This window comes from Anomaloglossus baeobatrachus, chromosome 1 (genome assembly GCF_048569485.1).
Source record: "Anomaloglossus baeobatrachus isolate aAnoBae1 chromosome 1, aAnoBae1.hap1, whole genome shotgun sequence".
Lineage (NCBI taxonomy): Eukaryota > Metazoa > Chordata > Amphibia > Anura > Aromobatidae > Anomaloglossus > Anomaloglossus baeobatrachus.
The window spans coordinates 443,756,655-443,771,811 of record NC_134353.1 but is presented as its reverse complement, the minus strand read 5'-3'; the positions used below and the strand labels follow the sequence as shown (position 1 = coordinate 443,771,811).

At 46.8% G+C, this 15,157-nt stretch overlaps 1 protein-coding gene across 1 annotated transcript in view; it reads right to left on the bottom strand.

Annotated features, from left to right (window-relative positions):
* LOC142294484 (serine protease ami-like) overlaps nucleotides 1-15,157 on the bottom strand; it is a 119,098-nt gene that overhangs the window by 44,713 nt on the left and 59,228 nt on the right. Inside the window, exon 2 of the mRNA XM_075337880.1 lies at nucleotides 3,595-3,748. Coding sequence (XP_075193995.1) covers nucleotides 3,595-3,748 — 154 coding nt within the window. The remainder of the gene's footprint in view (nucleotides 1-3,594; nucleotides 3,749-15,157) is intronic.

The window sequence follows — 15,157 nt, the reverse complement described above, 5'->3', positions numbered from 1 at the left end:
CACCCCCCCTATATACTGTATGAGCCTACACAGAGCCCACTACATACAATATAACCCCCACATAAAGTATGAGCACCCTATATATAGTATGAGCCATCACACAGTTGCCCTATATACAGTATGACCCCCCACATAGTTCCCCTATATACAGTATGAGCCCCTACATAGCCCTCCTTTACATAGTATGAGACCTCACATACAGTGCCTTGCGAAAGTATTCGGCCCCTGTGAATTTTTCAACCTTTTCCCACATTTCAGGCTTCAAACATAAAGATAAACAAATTTAAGTTTTATGGTGAAGAATCAACAAGTGGGACACAATTGTGAAGGTGAACGAAATTTATTGCTTATTTTAAAATTTTATAAAAAATAATAAATTGAAAATTGGGGCGTGCAATATTATTCGGCCCCTTTAAGACAATACTTTGTAGCACCACCTTTTGCTGTGATTACAGCTGCAAGTCGCTTGGGGTATGTGTCTATCAGTTTTGCACATTGAGAGACTGAAATTCTTGCCGATTCTTCCTTTGCAAACAGCTCGAGCTGAATGAGGTTGGATGGAGAACGTTTGTGAACAGCAGTTGTCAGCTCTTTCCACAGATTCTTGATTGGATTCAGGTCTGGAATTTGACTTGGCCATTCTAACACCTGGATACGTTTATTTGTGAACTATTCCATTGTAGATTTTGCTTTATATTTTGGATCATTGTCTTGTTGAAAGACAAATCTCCATTCCAGTCTAAGCTCTTTTGCAGACTCTCATTCTTCAAGAATGGTCCTGTATTTGGCTCCATCCATCTTCCCATCAATTTTAACCATCTTCCCTGTCCCTGCTGAAGAAAAGCAGGTCCAAACCATGATGCTGCCACCACCATGTTTGACAGTGGGGATGGTGTGTTCAGGGTGATGAGCTGTGTTGCTTTTATGCCAAACATATTGTTTGGTATTGTGCCCAAAAAGTTCGATTTTGGTTTCATCTGACCAGAGCACCTTCTTCCATATGTTTGGTGTGTCTCCCAGGTGGCTTGTGGCAAACTTTAAACAAGACTTTTATTGATATCTTTGAGAAATGGCTATCTTCTTGCCACTCTTCCTTAAATGCCAGATTTGTGCAGTGTACGACTGATTGTTGTTCTATGGATAGACTCTCCCACCTCAGCTATAGATCTCTGCAGTTCATCCAGAGTGATCATGGGCCTCTTGGCTGCATCTCTGATCAGTCTTCTCCTTGTTTGAGATGAAATGTTTGAGGGACGGCCGGGTCTTAGTAGATTTGCAGTGGTATAATACTCCTTCCATTTCAATATGATTGTTCGCACAGTGCTTCTTGGGATGTTTAAAGTTGTAAAAAACTTTTTGTAACCAAATCAAGCTTTAAACTTCTCCACAACAGTATCACGGACCTGCCTGTTGTGTTCCTTGGTCTTCATGATGCTATCTGTGCTTTAAACAGAACACAGACTATCACAGAGTATGTGCACTTATACGGAGACTTGATTACACACAGGTGGCTTATATTTATCATCATCAGTCATTTAGGACAACATTGGATCATTCAGAGATCCTCAATGAACTTCTGGAGTGAGTTTGCTGCACTGAAAGTAAAGGGGCTGAATAAAATTGCACGCCCCACTTTTCAATTTATTCTTTTTTACAAAAGTGTAAAATAAGCAATAAATTTCATTCAACTTCACAATTGTGTCCCACTTGTTGATTCTTCACCATAACATTAAAATTTCTATCTTTATGTTCGAAGCCTGAAATGTGGGAAAAGGTTGAAAAATTCAAGGGACCAAATACCTTCGCAAGGCACTGTAGCCACTGTATATACAGTATGAGCCCCCACATAGCTTTTATATAGTATGAGCCCCCACATATCCCTCCTATATACAGTATGAACCCTCATATAACCCCTTTATAAGTATGAGCCCCCACAATGTTCTGCTACATACAGATAAAGAAAAGAACTTTACACATTTATATAATTATTTGTTATTTTCTTGTAATCTTGCAAAAAAAAAAAAAACACACAAAAGAACTTCAAATCTTTTTTTTTTCTTTTTTTTAAATCCTTGACAGTTCTTTCTGTGATAAGCGTTTGAGGTCAACAATTCCATGGATTAATAGTTCTCATGGTAAAGACACTATCTCTCCTTCATATATTGAATCTGTCTTTCTCGAGACGGAGGGAGTGCCGTCTTGTCTTTTGAGGGGGTTTTATATGAAACAACTTTTGACCATAATTTGTGTATATGCCATTTATGTGCTGCTTTTACGAGGTAGTCATGACCCCCTTAGATGTCTTTTCTCAAGACTTAATAAATGTAATTATTTTAATATTTCCTCGTAACCAAATTATTATTCATCATACAAGCCTTCCTGATTCATCTACTCATGTACACAAGCCTTTAAGTTAAGGCCCCGTCACACTAAGCAACATCGCTAGCAACATCGCTGCTAACGAACAACTTTTGTGACGTTGCTAGCGATGTTGCTGTGTGTGACATCCAGCAACAACCTGGCCCCTGCTGTGAGGTCGTTGGTTGTTGCTGAATGTCCTGGGCCATTTTTTAGTTGTTGCTCTCCCGCTGTGAAGCACAGATCGCTGTGTGTGACAGCGAGACAGCAACAACTAAATGTGCAGGCAGCAGGAGCCGGCTTCTGCAGAGGCTGGTAACCAATGTAAACATCGGGTAACCAAGAAGCCCTGTCCTTGGTTACCCGATATTTACCTTTGATACAGCCTCCGCCGCTCTCACTGTCAGTGCCGGCTCCTGCTCTGTGCACATTTAGCTGCAGCACACATCGGGTTAATTAACCCGATGTGTGCTGTAACTAGGAGAGCAAGGAGCCAGCGCTAAGCATTGTGCACTGCTCTGTGCACATTTAGCTGCAGCACACATCGGGTTAATTAACCCGATGTGTGCTGTAACTAGGAGAGCAAGGAGCCAGCGCTAAGCATTGTGCGCTGCTCCCTGCTCTGTGCACATTTAGCTGCAGCACACATCGGGTTAATTAACCCGATGTGTGCTGTAACTAGGAGAGCAAGGAGCCAGCGCTCAGTGTGCGCTGCTCCCTGCTCTCTGCACGTGTAGCTACGTGCGGTGGTAACCAAGGTAAATATCGGGTTGGTTACCCGATATTTACCTTAGTTACCAAGCGCAGCATCTTCCACGCTGCGCTGGGGGCTGGTCACTGGTTGCTGGTGAGCTCACCAGCAACTTGTGTAGCGACGCTCCAGCGATCCCTGCCAGGTCAGGTTGCTGGTGGGATCGCTGGAGCGTCGCAGTGTGACATCTCACCAGCAACCTCCTAGGAACTTACCAGCGATCCCTATCGTTGTTGGGATCGCTGGTAAGTTGCTTAGTGTGACGGTACCTTTAGGCTGGGGCCACACGGGGACTACTGCGATCCCCTTGCATGACACTCGGCTCATGCTGGCAGAGCCGAGTGTCATTCGTGTGTCCTTGCAACTGAGGTCCGTTCGTGCGAGCAGACCTCAGCTGTTTTATAGCACTCCACTCGCACCGATTTTCTCGCCGTGTGGCTTAGGCCTTATGGTATCTATTAGAAATTGAATTAGTAAATTTATACCTTTCTGGTTTACAATGTGCTGCACTCAGAATCCACTCATCTGAAATTAGCACTCCACCACACGAGTGTTTTCCTTCCAGTTGCAATGAAACCATATAAGGTCTAACCTGTGTGACCTCACTTCCACCAAGGATTCGACCACGTGGGGAGCACTCTGAGAGAGAAGAAAATGATTCAGATATTTCTATACAGTGCTCAGTATAAATATGCACACAACAAGCAATTTGTCAGAAAACTTTAGTTTCCTACCATAATCAATATTTTCTATTGAATACCATACTACAAAATACTTCCAGAAATGTGAGTCATTTAACTGCAAACAAGATTTGTTATTTTGCACACCCAAAAAAGTAATTTTCATAACAAAATTATTCAAGAACATGTTGCAAATATACGTACACCCCAATGAAAGTCTTATGCCTGCTTTACACGCTTCAATAAATCTTTCAATCCGTCGTCGGGGTCAAGTTGTAAGTGACGCACATCCGGCATCGTTCGTGACGTATTTGCGTGTGACACCTACGTGCGATCAAGATTGAACGCATATACGGTGATCGCATACACGTCGTTTATTCCTCATACATTGGACGTTTTGTTGTACGAACCTAGTCAATTGAAACGTGTGACATCCCTCATACGATTTTGATGTCTGAGGCTATGTGCGCAGGTGTGCACTCTGCACCACAGCTTAAAAAAGGTCCGCTTCAGAGCGCAGCTGAAAAGCTGCGTTCTGAAGCGCCTCACAATGTCTGTTATTCACTAATCTCTGTCAGTAGGTCACTATCTCTGTCCCTCTCTCTCTGTCCTTGTCAGTCTATCCCTCTTACCCCCTCTCTCATACTCACCGATCCCCGATCACCGATGCGGCGCTGCACGGCATTCACACTGCTCCGGCGGCTTTTACTATTTTAAAAAAGCCAGCCGCCCATTAAACAATCTCGTATTCTCTGCTTTCCCCGCCCACCGGCGCCTATGATTGGTTGCAGTGAAACACGCCCCCACGCTGAGTGACAGGTGTCTCACTGCACCCAATCACAGCAGCCGGTGGGCGTGTCTATACTGTGCAGTGAAGTAAATAATTAAATCATTTTAAAAAATGGCGTGCGGTCCCCCCCAATTTTAAAACCAGCCAGATAAAGCCATACGGCTGAAGGCTGGTATTCTCAGGATGGGGAGCTCCACGTCATGGGGAGCCCCCCAGCCTAACAATATCAGCCAGCAGCCGCCCAGAATTGCCGCATACTCTAGATGCGACAGTTCTGGGACTGTACCCGACTCTTCCCGATTTGCCCTGGTGCATTGGCAAATTGGGGTAATAAGGAGTTAATGGCAGCCCATAGCTGCCAATAACTCCTAGATTAATCATGTCAGGCGTCTCCCCGAGATACCTTCCATGAATAATCTGTAAGTGACACTAAATAAACACACACACACCTGAACAAATCCTTTATTAGAAATAAAAAACACAAACATATACCCTGGTTCACCACTTTAATAAGCCCGAAAAAGCCCTCCATGTCTGGCGTAATCCACGGACCTCCAGCGTCACTTCCAACTCTGCTGCATGAAGGTGACAGGAGCTGCTGAAGACACCGCCACTCCTGTCAGCTCCATGCAGCAACTGAAGACAGCCGCGCGATCAGCTGAGCTGTCACTGCGGTTACCCGCTGTCACTGGATACAGCGGTGGCCGCAGGTAACCTCAGTGACAGCTCAGCTGATCGCGCGGCTGTCTTCAGTTGCTGCGTGGAGGTGACAGGAGCGGCGGTGTCTTCTGCAGCTCCGGTCACCTCCATGCAGCAGAGCTGGATGCGACGCTGGAGCATCCTGGATTACGCCGGACATGGAGGGCTTTTACGGGCTTATTAAAGTGGTGAACCAGGGTATATGTTTGTGTTTTTTATTTCCAATAAAGGATTTTTTCGTGTGTGTGTGTTTATTTACTGTAATTTACAGATTAATCATGGAAGGTATCTCGGGGAGACAGCACCAATGCAAATAGATAAAAATCTTCATGCTTTATTTGAAAAAAGTTAAAATTAATAAAGGGTCACAGATCTTTCCAAAAACGCCATGCGGCTTGACGCGTTTCGGACACAAAAAGGGGAATTTAAAAGCAGTCCTTAATCATAAGCCATGTAAGATAGAAGGCAAGAAGTATATATAGCACTTTAAAGGTAATGAGACACAAAGGCAAGATGGGAAACAGGAAGGGAGTTCACTCAGAAAATGCAAATTAGTGAGAGGGGTAGTATGTCATTAGACTCTATTAACCCCATACGTTGTATGCAGTAGAATAAGCGCGTGTTCATACATATATGTGCATGCATTTGAGAAACAGAAAAACAATTCATCAGAATGTGAAGAGGGCCCCACAAGAGCAAATTTTTTGTGCGTCCATGCATATATATGTATGTATCGATCCTTTCTTTTGTCTTATTAATTTATGTGTCAATGTTCTAGTTTATAAAGAGGAAAAAAAAAAAACCCAAAAAAACCTTGTTTTTTATTTATTTATGTTTTATTTTATTTTATTAATATATATATATATATATATATATATATATTTCTGCAAGGAATATTGGTATCATAGTAAATGGATGTGCTTCATATGAATGGATTTTGAAGTATATATATGAAGATGTGTGTGCATATATATGTGCACACATGAGTATATATATATTATATGAATGTAGGGCAGGAATAGACTAGATATGTATGTATGCAAATTAGATATTATATAATTTCAGGGCAAATACATGTTTGTGTGTTAAAGATAAATCGACAAACCACGTTCTACCTATGGAGTATATATCGCATTAAATTATATGTACATATATGTACACCATCAGAAACACACAAAACATGTAGTACCCTTCCTGGAACACGGACCTTCCTGTCCGAGGGACTACGTGCATTCACCGCAGACTGGAGGACACTATTTGGGTGAGCTGAATACCTCTCTTTTTCCATCTCGGGGAGACGCCTGACATGATTAATCTAGGAGTTATTGGCAGCTATGGGCTGCCATTAACTTCTTATTACCCCGATTTGCCAACGCACCAGGGCAAATCGGGAAGAGCCGGGTACAATCCCAGAACTGTCGCATATAATGTATGCGGCAATTCTGGGCGGCTGCTGGCTGTTATTGTTAGGCTGGGGGGCTCCCCATGACGTGGAGCTCCCCATCCTGAGAATACCAGCCTTCAGCCGAATGGCTTTATCTGGCTGGTTTTAAAATTGGGGGGGACCGCACGCCGTTTTTTTAATTATTTAATTATTTATTTCACTGCACAGTATAGACACGCCCACCGGCTGCTGTGATTGGGTGCAGTGAGACACCTGTCACTCAGCGTGGGGGCGTGTCTCACTGCAACCAATCATAGGCGCCGGTGGACGGGGAAAGCAGGGAATACGAGATTGTTTAATGAGCGGCCGGCTTTTTCAAAATAGTAAAAGCCGCCGGAGCAGTGTGAACGCCGTGCAGCGCCGCGCCGGGGATCGGTGAGTATATGACAGAGGGCTGCTCAATTCAGTTACTCAGGAGTTTAGCGGTCACCAGTGAGTCCTTCAGGACGCGGCACAGACAGAGCCGCGGAATGACAATGAAGTCGGGTGAAGTTAACCCGAGTTCATTCTGATCGTGCGGCTCTTTCTGTGTCTGCTGTCATCTGCTATTCAGCTCTGCTACATGGCTGTCTGTGTCTGCTCTTAGCGGCCATGTAGCAGAGCTAAATGGCAGATGACATAGTAAAAACGCATCCCTACACATTACACACGCTTGGCAAGTCAATAAATAAAAAAAAAAAAAAGGATTCCCAATGCATACGTTACAGAACACATGATCTAAAGGATCGCACACAAAATTGATCAATTTAACATAGACTACTAACGCACGTGTGACAGCAAATGAACGACCTACATGCGATCTCATTAAATCGCATATGCGACCTGGGCATGTCACATCGCATACGAGATCGCACACCTAATTGTAAGGTGTAAAGCTGGCTTTAGGAGCAAAGTTAAATTTTAAACTACAATAGCTAAAACTAATTTTTCATTAAATGGTTGCAGGGCTGGCGTCAGCACCCGGCACACCTGGGCAAGTGCCGGGGCCCTGGACCGCCGAGGGGGCCCACTTGCAGATGGCAGGGTGGTGTACCACCAATGGCGGCAGGCCACGCGGCTGCTTTGGAGGCCGTGAGTCAGAGAGGAGAGGCCCAATGCCAGCACTGCACCAGCCTCCCTCCTCTCCCGCAGCCCCCCTTCCCTCCGACTGAGGATCGCCTCGCAGATGCCGATACAATTGAAACAATGATGATAGAGGGAGTGGCGCGCTCTCTGACATAATTCTCATGCAGCGTTTGTCTGCTCTCTGCCTCTGACACCTCAGTACAGCGGAGTGTGATGATGTCATTACTGTGTGCGCCTATATCCTGAGCTGTTAGAGCGGCAGAACAGTGGATGCGCTGAGGTGACCGGAGCAGCGGAGGAACGGGGATAAGTGAGTATGTACTGATCATGGAGGCCAGACGACTAAGGGTCTGCATAATGCTACTACATGGGGCTGCATAATGCTGCTACATGGGGCTGCAAAGTGCTGCTACATGGGGGGCTGCAAAGTTCTGCCACATGGGGGGGCTGCATAGTGCTACTACATGGGGGGCTGCATTGTGCTGCTACATGGGGGGCTGCATTGTGCTGCTACATGGGAGTGCATCGTGCTGCTACATGGGGGCTGTTGCATGGGAGCTGCTGCATGGGGGCTGCTGCATGGGGGCTGCTGCATTATATTATGTGGAGCAATCTGGGGTGCATTGTATTATATGAATGAATATTTGGTGCATTATATTATATGGAGGAATATTTGGTGCATTATTCTATATGGAGGACTATGGGGACTGCATAATACTATGGAGTAATATGCAGGTGCATTATATGGAGTAATATGAGGCTGCGTTAAATTATGTGGCGCAATATGGATGCATTATGTTATATGGAGGAAGAAGGGGGTTGCATGCTTCTATACCCCCCAGAGGTCTATATCCCTTCCACCCTAGTGCTGTATACCCCTCAGAGTTGTAGCCCCCCCTTCTGGAGCTATCTGCCCCAATTGCTGTATGCCCCCCTCCTCAGTAATGTGTATGCCCCCCAGTAATGTGTATGTCCCCAGCCTCTCCTGTGATGTCTGTTAGTGACGGCCACCAATCGGTGCAGCACAGCCACTGTGCCGCCCTGGCAAAACCAGGGTGTCACAGAGGTCTGCATACATCTTTATGGTGCAGAGCTCACTCTCCCTTGGGGAGTTTCCCACACAAATACACACCAGCCAATCAGGCCCCACTCGCCCCCTCCTCAGGAAAACGGGAGGGGGAGAGAGGAGCTTGGAGAGAGCAGAGTTTGAGCTGTAGTCAGTCTGCTGGAGGGGAGAAGTCTGGAAGCAGCTCCTGTGGGGAGCTAGGAGAAGTGGTAGTGAGGGCCTCAGGAATACGCCAGCCGCTTGTGGGGCCATAAGTGGACCGGTGCCGACTGTCGGAACCCAGTCCGGACCTGTATACGGATCAGACACAGACACAGACATCAGGCAGGAGAAAAACATCCGAATTACACACACGGGTGTGGGACCTGACCTCACAGCGGCCGTGGGCACCAGTTACCAGCAACTTGGTTAATTCTTGGACTCGTGTCAATTATTGCTTTATACTGTGAGTACTCCTGCACCACCCGGTCCAAGCCGTGGACTGCACCCGTTACTCCCCAATCCATCACACCGGGGTCCTGGGACATCAACACCCTACCCATGGAGGGAAAATCACCACCTTGCTGCCCATTACCATTCCCGGGATCCTGTGACCGGCAGCGGTGGTGCTCCATTACCTCACCGCACACCACGGGTGGCGTCACGGAACATAGACTACCAAATCTCCCCTTTATATTATGGCCCTTTTGTTGTGGTGCCTGGAATCACAGATCGGGTCACGCCACCGTGATACCTTCAGAAGCGACCCTTTGGCCCGGATCTGAGTACCTCTTATCCCTGGGTGACACACCACACGCCCAGGAGGAGCTGGACGGGAGACAAGCGGGGGAGGTGAGTGAGGCTGCTGCTGGCTTCCCAATATTAATAATACCTCTAATGTGTCTGTGTGTATGATGTGTGTCTATGTATGTCAGTGCATATGAATGTGTATAGATTTATGTCTGTTTATATGTGTTTTTCTGAATTTCTCTTTAAATATGTAAATGTACATGTGCCTGTATGTTTAGGTATCTGTATGTGCGTGTCTATGTGTGGTTGGGGCCCACTGAGCCTCTTTCGCTCGGGGCCCACAAAAACCTGCAGCCGGCCCTGAACGGGTGTCTAACAAAAAGTGGACTATAAAAGGGCATTACTTAAAGAAAACCATTTCATGCGGTCAGTAATGGCATCACATATAAGATAAATATCACAAGACTTGAGAAAGCAAATAATTGCTTTACACAAGAAAGGTGAAGTCTAGAAAGAAAGAAAGAAGATCAGGAAAGCTCTATTTATGAGTCAGAATACTGTAGCAAAGGGATACAAAAATTTGACAAAGATGGAACTTAATCCATCTCATAGAGACGTCCAGACTGACTACAGAAGATAACAACTAACTGGAGCATCTTTTGATGGGAAGGGTTGAATAAAATTAACATGCAAGTTTAATGCAGTTAGCTTATGAAATTGAAAGCCAAACTAGGGCGTTTCCCGTGACACAATACAGTGTATACTGCAGAGGAATGGCAGTCATGGGTGTCGTCAGGGCTGGATTGCAGGCGGGGCTCCAACCCCGGGGCCCCAACCAAAAGAGCTTTTAAGGGCCCCCCCCACCAGGGCCATGCTAGGCACCCATCAGCAATTTTTTTTTTCACATCCTCTCCTCCTCCGTAAAGAAAGTCTAATAAATCAGCTGTGTTTTTTGGGGGGGAGGCGCACCTCCATTTATTTGTATCTGCGTCCTTAAAACACAAAAACAAACTGCGGGCACAGGACGCTGATTGATCCCGGAAGTACCAGCGCCTGTACTTCCTGGGTCAGAGGTGTGCCAATCAGCTCCCTGCTCTGTGCTGCGGCGTCCAATGCTACGTTACAGCAGGACGCCACGGCCGCGGAGGAGGAGAAGACCGATGCCTGAGCCAGTAGAGGAGACTCACCGGAGCAGGAGGATGGCCGCGGGCACCAGAGCAGCAGAAGGACGGCGGCCTGCACCGGAGCAGGAGGATGGCACCAGAGCAGGTAAGGGCTCGCAGAGCTGAAGATTTGTAAGAAAGATGTGGGTGTTGCTAATGCAGCAGGGAGTGCATGTGTGGGGGAGGTGGGGAGAGACTAATGCCGCAGACAGTGCATGTGTGGGGGAGGGGGAAATACTAATGTGGCAGACAGTCCATGTGTGGGGGACAGGGGAGAGATTAATGCTGCAGAAAGTGCATGTGTGGGGGAGGGAGGAGAGACTAATGCTGCAGACAGTGCATGTATGGGGGAGGGGGAGAGACTAATGTGGCAGACAGTTCATGTGTAGGGGAGGGGGGGAGAGACTGATGCTGCAGACAGTGCATGTGTGGGGGAGGGGTTAGAGACTAATGCTGCAGAAAGTGCATGTGGGGGGGAGGGGGAGAGACTAATGTTGCAGACAGTGCATGTGTGGGGGAGGGGGGAGAGACTAATGCTGCAGACAGTGCATTTGTGGGGGAGGTGGGAGAGACTAATGCGGCACACTGTGCATGTGTGGGGAGGGGGGTGACAGACTAATGCTGCACACTGTGCATGTGTGGGGAGATGGTGACAGACTAATGCGCCAGACAGTGTATGTGTGGGGAGGGGGAGACGGACTAACGTGTCAGACTGGGGATTGTGGGGGAGGGGGCTTATTAAGGAAGATGAGGTTTAGAGGGCTATTGCTGTAGGAGGTGGTTTTAGGGGGGCTATTGCTCTAGGAGGAAGGTTTAGGGGGGCTTCTAGAGTGAGGGATAGTGCAAGGGACAAAATTGATGGGGAAAACTGTAAGGACTCAGTATGTTGGGGGTTCAGTATGGAAAAGGGGGACAGTATTGGGAGCTCATGGAGAAGGGGCAGCATGGGAGGTTCAGTATGGAGAGGGCCAGTGTGAGGGCTCCATATAGAGAGGGATCAGCATGCATGGGACATTGTGAGGAGGGGGCAGCATGAAGTGAGGACAGTGTGCAGATCATATTTCATAATTGAGGAAGGTGTAGTGGGTATAACTTATAAGGGCGGCGGTCATAGTATATAAGGGGGACAGTGTGGCATTTTAGTTTATTAGGGGACAGTGTGACGGTCATAGTACACAAGAGCGGACAGTGTGACGGTCATAGTATGTAAGAAAGGGGCGGTGTGGCGGTCATAGTATGTATGGGGAGATGGTGTGGCGGTCATAGTATATATGGGGGAGCTGTGTGGTGGGAATATTTTATAGGAGAGGATAACGTAAAGGCCATGTACGTTAAGAGGCATAGTGTGGAGTAGTGTTTTTGTTGTTTTTTTTTTTTTACAGGGAACACAATAAGGTGTAATTATTTTTTTCAGGGTCACAGCATAGGGCTTATTTAATGCACAGCATTAGTGGCTGTTTTATTCAGGAACATTATAATGACAATGTTATTTTTCAGGACACCATGTTGAGATGTGCTGCAGAATACGGAAGTCTGAGAAGAGGGAAGTCTGCAAAGACAAGCTGTGGATGTGACGTCATTATGGAGTCCAGCACATGAGAAATCAGCGATTGGTGAGTGAATTATCACAGACATTACACTGCGCTAACATTTACACAGGTTCAAGGGAGAAAATGACCTGAATACGTCCTTAATATTTGCTGAAAAATCTACTTTTATTTAATATGCAAATGAGGGCGCTTTAGTGCATCGTTGGTGGGGTCTTTGCTTTGGTGCACCGAAGCCCCCTCATTTGCATATTAAAAATTAAAAATAGATTTTTAAGCAAATATTAAAGCAGTGTTCCCCAACTCCAGTCCTCGAGAGCCGCCAACAGTGCATGTTTTCAGGATTTCCTTAGCATTGCATGGGTGTTGGAATCAACTGTGCAGGTGATTAAATTATCACATGTGCAATACTAAGGAAATCCTGAAAACATGCACTGTTGGCGGCCCTTGAGGACTGGAATTTGAGACCCATGTATGAAAGGGTTGTCTGATCTAGAATGACAAGTTTGCAGTCACTTTGTTAAAAAGAACTGAGAGTCCTCAGGGGTTGATACCTTTTAATGGCTAACCGAAAAGATGGTAATAATTGCAAGCTTTCGAGACTACTCAGGTCTCTTCATCAGGCATGGTATAACACAAAATCTGATATCTGATAGATTTTGTGTTATACCATGCCTGATGAAGAGACCTGAGTAGTCTCGAAAGCTTGCAATTATTACCATCTTTTCAGTTAGCCATTAAAAGGTATCAACCACTGAGGACTCTCAGTTCTTTTAAACAATTTTTTTATCTCTACTGGCTAACACGGTACAAAGATATATTTTACTTCAGTCACTCTGTGTCACTCGATCTGTGAATCCTCCCAGTACGCTCACTGTGTGCTACGAGGATTATCCAGTGTTTTGTTATTTTTAAATTGAAATTGTATTTTGTGCTAGTCAGCAACCTCCCGGCAGCCTAAAAAATGGTTTGGTTACCTGTTTTAACCACTTAGTGTCTTTGAAAACCTGAAGCTGTTGAAAGAAGCTAAAAAAAACCCCTAAATGTGTGCGCAGCAAGTGCTGATCTTCATTCTTTTAGCATTTTAAAACTTTTTCAAGTGTGTTACAGAGTAGATCTGCCTTAAATAATGTCATGTGCACAGACTCGTAGTTTTATGTTGTCAGTGAGGGGCGCGACCACTTACAGTACCTAGGGCAGCATGAAAGCCAAATGCGGCCCTACCCACCACATCTGTGTGGCCGCCATTTTATTAACAAGTGCCGTGGCCCTAAACAGCCATGAGCCAGTCAGTTCTGCAGCCCCTGGGCCGAGTTCCAGAGATCGCAGTGCTCGGCAGGAAAGTGTGGCTGCTGTCCCTTTAACCCACACTGGCACGCAGTCCACAGCATTCGCTGCACGCTCCTGGTTTTAGTTCTTTTGTGGGCGAGACTACTGCAAAGTGTGCTCGAGTCCCACAGATGAAGCGGAGCCGCAGCGCCAGCCAGCATCCTCCAACACAGCGCTGCCTTCCGGTGGTGTGCTGGCCCCTCAGAACTGTATGTGCTGTCCCACAGAGCTGTGTGTGTGGCCCACCAGCTGGAGCGAGGCGTTTGGGTTGCTGGAGGAAGACGTCCGTGCCATCGCAGAGCCAGGCCAGAAGTGAGCGGAGAAGCGGCCGCGCGAGATCATCGCGGGCGGCGCCGACATCGCGATATCTCGCAACGTCATCACGGGACCTGCAGCGGTCGCATCATCAGGATGTGCCCGCTTACCCGGATGTCGCGCGACCGGCTTCCGCTCTCCTGGACAGTTGAAGGATCATCGGGCTGCCGGCGGGTGAGGACTTCTCCTCAGGCTGTAGCATGCTGCCCCTGCTGCAAAAGAGCTACGATGCAGCGGTGGTGCTGAAGGCCCGGTCCTCTGAAGATTCCGGGAGCGAGTGCGGCGAGGCCGGCAGACTTCCAGGGCCTGCCACCACTGTCTACGTGGGCAACGATGCGCAGCCAGTGGAGTACAGCAGCAGGAGGGCTAATCGTTTCAGCAGGATGGGTGAGAACAGTTATCCCCCTTTCCCTAATCCTATGGTAGACAATAGGGATAGTGTTAGGGACCTAATATATAGTGTCTGTGCGAAGTTTATGCAGTCAAGAGCCAGGGTAGCTGCTGCCCAACCATCAGTACAGACTGAAGTATTGGATGGTAGCTTAAAGGGTATCCCTCAGACATGTTTTAAAGAGGCGATAACATGCCAGGCTTCTCCTTTGGGGTTCCATTTGAGTGGGGCAGTAAAGAAGAAGATCTGGAGAAGGGAGCATGTTGATGTTTTTTCGTTACTTCCGTCAGGTAGGGAGCCGTCGCGGATTGTTGGGCCTGAAGCCAAAGGTGATGCTGATGGAGATAGGAGAAGGATTTTCAAATCCTTTCACAATTGGCTCCAGGCCTTTGCAATCTATGCGGCGGTTTTAGGTGAAAAATTCCCAGGTGATTGTAGTGGGCTTTTCCAGCACATCGATTCGATTCTGGAGGCCTATCGTAATTTCGTAGGGGTGGCTTGGCTCACATACGACAAATAATTTTGTAAAAAAAATGGCGTTACATCATACAATGAAATGGGGTGAGAAGGACGTAGGGTTGTGGCTGAACCTTATGTTGCCACAAAGGAACAATCTGGTGAAGCAGGCTCCTAATCAGCAACTAAAGAAGGGAGTTTGCCTCGCGTTGAATGAATCCACATGTAAAGGCCCCGTTACACACAATGACGTATCTAACGATATATTTCCGGGGTCACGGATTCCGTGACGCACATCCGGCATCGTTAGCGACGTCCTTGCGTGTGACTCCAACGAACGGCTGTTAACGATCAAAAATACTCACCTTATCGTT